Source organism: Wasmannia auropunctata, unplaced genomic scaffold (assembly GCF_000956235.1).
Source record: "Wasmannia auropunctata unplaced genomic scaffold, wasmannia.A_1.0 LD336004.1, whole genome shotgun sequence".
NCBI classification, from domain to species: Eukaryota; Metazoa; Arthropoda; class Insecta; order Hymenoptera; family Formicidae; genus Wasmannia; species Wasmannia auropunctata.
Genome location: NW_012026886.1, coordinates 37879 through 42251, shown reverse-complemented (window position 1 = coordinate 42251; position 4373 = coordinate 37879). Strand labels below are relative to the sequence as shown.

At 24.6% G+C, this 4373-nt stretch overlaps 1 protein-coding gene across 1 annotated transcript; it reads left to right on the top strand.

The window, feature by feature from the left end:
- Positions 1-2295: 2295 nt before the first annotated feature.
- Positions 2296-3326, top strand: LOC105453098 (guanine nucleotide exchange factor MSS4 homolog). Its single transcript, XM_011694802.1, has 2 exons — positions 2296-2443; positions 2956-3326. The coding sequence occupies exons 1-2, from the start codon at positions 2318-2320 to the stop codon at positions 3187-3189; spliced, it is 360 nt and encodes a 119-aa protein (XP_011693104.1). The 5' UTR covers positions 2296-2317; the 3' UTR covers positions 3190-3326.
- Positions 3327-4373: the final 1047 nt, after the last annotated feature.

Sequence of the window (4373 nt, the reverse complement as noted above, 5' to 3'; positions counted from 1 at the left end):
ATATATATATATATATATTATATATATGTAATATGTAACATATGTCTTTTTGATAATACTTGTAATAATTGCTTATTACTATATTTTTCAAGGATTGGACGTTGTGGGTATAGAATTGGATAGTTCTTGGTGGAACAGCAAATATTCTCCACCACAATTCTTAAAAAATATTATCTTCATTGAGGACAATTCAATAAATTTTCAAGTGCCAAAACGATATGCGATGTTATTTTGCTACTTTAATAACTGTACAGCGTTCTGTAATTATATAGAAAATTACAAAGGTAATTTAATTTTTGTTATTGGACCTGCTCAAGGGAATAATTGTACAACAGACCCATTGCCATTTGATGAAAAATTTAGAAAATATAATTGGAAGTTAATAAAGCAGAAAAAACTTGTGTGTTCCAACAACTGCATTACTGCATACAGTAATAAATAATAAAACTTACAATGTGTTTAAATAGAGAATTAAAATAATGCATTTTGTACAATATTATTATGTGCAATTGTAAAAGATTTTTTATATAATCTATGGATTTGATTTTTTGGTTACATCTTTTATATTATTTTTTTTGGTTGCCATCTTTCCTTAAATTTTAAACGCATAAATACATATTATTTAGTTTAAAATATAGGAAGTATAAAAACAATAATCATCTTAAAGAATAAATTTATTAACTAATATAGTTTATGAATATAATATATTTTATGATCAAATCTGCGTTATTCTTTATTAAGAAAAAATAATTTATGTTATTAACACAATTACTTTAATAACTTTTCTTAATTGATGTAAACAACACATTTATCTCTGCAATTAAAAATCTGTTTAAATATTTGAGATACTTTTTGTACAAGGTCTGTTCATAATTCCCTGTTCATATATTTAAAGTGTAATTATTAACTTTAAATAGCAAAATTCGACGTAATTGCAAAATTTTATTTACAATAATATTGTAAATAAGATACTTTACTTAAGATACTTTAAAAAATAAATTTTAGATGAATTTGATTTCATTCTTGTAAAAAGACCCGGAAAATAAGTATTATACATATATGTACATTATACAATACAATCACAAGCTATTATATAATTATAACAAAATCAGAATTTGTATTCAGTAAGATTTATAAGGCCAATAATGTCAGTAAAATAGATTACTCTCAAATTGAAATTCAAATTAGATCCAAATCCATTTAATATATGTATAGTTAAATATATAAAAAAATTTGAAGATAGACTTATGCAATTGCGAAAAATGCATACCAAAATTGCTTCCAGAAATGAAAATAGTGTTAAAAAATATCAATAGAGAAGGAAAGTATTTCAAAGAGACAAAAAAAGTTGTAAGCTTCAACAAATTATAAAGACAAAGTTCATCAAGCTTACAACTTTTTTTGTCTCTTTGAAATACTTTCCTTCTCTATTGATATTTTTTAACGATATTTTCATTTCTGAAAGCAATTTTGGTATGCATTTTTCGCAATTGCATAAGTTTATCTTCGAATTTTTTTATATATTTAATTATACATATATTAAATAGATTTGGATCTAATTTGAATTTCAATTTGAGAGTAATCTATTTTAATGACATTATTGGTCTTATAAATCTTACTGAATACAAATTCTGATTTTGTTATAATTATATAATAGCTTGTGATTGTATTGTACAATGTACATATGCATAATACTTATTTTCCGAGTCTTTTTACAAGAATGAAATCAAATTCGTCTAAAATTTATTTTTTAAAGTACCTTAAGTAAAATATCTTATTTACAATATTATTGTAAATAAAATTTTGCAATTACGTAGAATTTTGATATTTAAAGTTAATAATTACACTTGGATAGTTCATTAAATATAATTTATTATTTATATATATGTATAAATACATAGATATATACAGACTTACGTAATTTATTTTACGTGTAGATACTTTGTAAACAGGACAGGACAGATGTAATCATAATCGGACAGCATTGTATATTAAACTTGGTTATCCATTTTTTAAGAAATTAGAAACGTAAAGTATAATTTTCATATTCATATGATACTTTAAAGAACTTTATTTAAGTCATGATTTGAAGTACAAATAAACATGAAATTATATAATTTTCTAAATTTCAAAAGCTCGCGCATTTTGAATTGCAATGTATGGATGCTTGATCGGTATATTCCGACTTCGATTTCAAATCGATTAATTTCGATTCGATTCGATTCGATTTATCATATAGGAGGTGGATTTCAGAGTTTTCAGACCCGATTAGTCTGTTAATCTGTTCCGAGATTTATTTTATATTTATGGAGTAACAATGTCGACGGACAAAGATATTGAATCGAAAAAAGACACAGAAGGCAAAAATAAAGATAAAATCTATTGTACATTTTGCCCTTCAAAAATGCTCAATGCTGGAACTGCCAGATTAATAAACATGGACGTGAGTATTAGCACATGTAGTAAGGTAATAATGAAGAGATTTCTCTCATGTACGATTCGTTATTTGATTGTTACTTATTGCGCATTACTAATTTAATTATCATAGATATTGTTGTATATTAATATTTTTAGCGCATTATTATGCTTTATATTGGACGCCGAAGATTTATAACCTAAAAGTCATATTGTGCATTGTGTGTGCATTTAACACTTTATAAATTTTGAATTTATGGATTCGTATTCAGAACCTTCTTTTATCGATAAATGCGAACTTTTATCTCTGCAATTCTATAGTATACGTAACGTAAATTGCAATATGTTAACGCTCTAACATCGTTGTCAGCACCTTTTGAATATGGACCATAAAGTTACAAAGCTACAGAGTTTTTAAATTTGTTTCCAAAAATTGTTATAATGATTCAATTTAATATTTGTTTATTTAATTAATTATTGAATTAACAATTGTTTATTTAAATGAATATAAATAATAAGTATAAAAATTTTTTATTGCAGTTTGCGCTACCTTACATCCATAGTAGAGCAGAAGACAAGGCTAATCAGTCAGAAACAATTTCTGATTACTGGTTAATAGAAGATATGTATACTTTCGAAAATATTGGTGTATCACACACTGTAGGCAACGTCAAATATTTAGCTTGTGCAGATTGTGAGAGAGGTCCAGTGGGTTGGCATGATCTGTCCACCAAAAAGTCGTATATTGCATTATGTAGAGTAAAATATGAATGAATAGAAATAAGAGAGCTTATTAATAAAATAATTTTATAATTTTATATGTATAAATATACGTGTGCGCCCCCACATACATACATACATAAAAGCACAAGTGTACAGGAAGATATGCAGATATAAAACAATATTTATGATATGTGCTTTATATATCTGTACATATAAAAACATCATTTTTTATTTAGATTTTATTCAAATAAATTTGTATTTTTTTAATAAAATGACTAAATAATTTCTTTATTGTAATTTCTTTATATTAAGAAAAAAACTTGTTATACAAAAACAACTCACAAAATGCTTTCAATGTCAACAGTCAATGATACTATCTAATAAAATAAAATTATGTTGATTTCATGTTCAATCTCAGAAATTATATCAATGTTACACAGGAATAATAATTTAATAAAAAATAAGATATAATTTGTTGTTTTAATTGACAATTTAATATTTAATCACGATATGTTACATACTGCAGCTAATGCATCAGATAATTAATCTTTAATATAATGTAACGATTTAATAAATTCTATTTACTATTAAAAAATTTGTTTACATTTGTGTGACTCGTTATGTCGTTTATGTGCCAAGTATCGTAAACAGGTTATACATTACATATAATTAACATAATGATACGTGAGATGTTATATTCGCGTGAATAACATTTATATAACTTCTAGATGCTAGGGCTTTTGGATGCGATGTATATATATATATGTATATATATATATATATCTTTTATATATATATATATATATATATATATATATAAAAGAGTACTAAAAAATTGGATAGGTCTCGCGGTTTGATTCTGCTTATTTGGTTCTGCTAGCTTGATAGAGGTAAATTGTAGAACCAAATGAGCAGAATCAAACCGGACCTATCCAATTTTTTAGTACTCAATTTGTACTAATTTGTACCACCATTAAAAATTTTGTACCTCGTACAGTTTTGAAGAAAAACATGGCGCTGCTACCTTTATATTAAGCTAGCAGGACCACAAAAAAAAAATTATAAAAAATAAATAAATAAAAGCTTGTATAATTAGTACTGATTTTGTACTAATATGTACCACATAAAATAAATTATTATTTCAAACTTAATTAATATAATCATTACCTTATAATATATCTTTTCTTTCAATTTCCTTTAAGAGTCAAAACTCTTTTCTTTCAGCAAAATCAAAC

Coding starts and splice junctions, on each gene's coding strand:
- LOC105453098 (XM_011694802.1), top strand. CDS start 2,318: ATGTCGACGGACAAAGATATTGAATCGAAAAAAGACACAGAAGGCAAA. Junction 2,444..2,955: donor CCAGATTAATAAACATGGAC/GTGAGTATTAGC, acceptor TTTTTATTGCAG/TTTGCGCTACCTTACATCCA.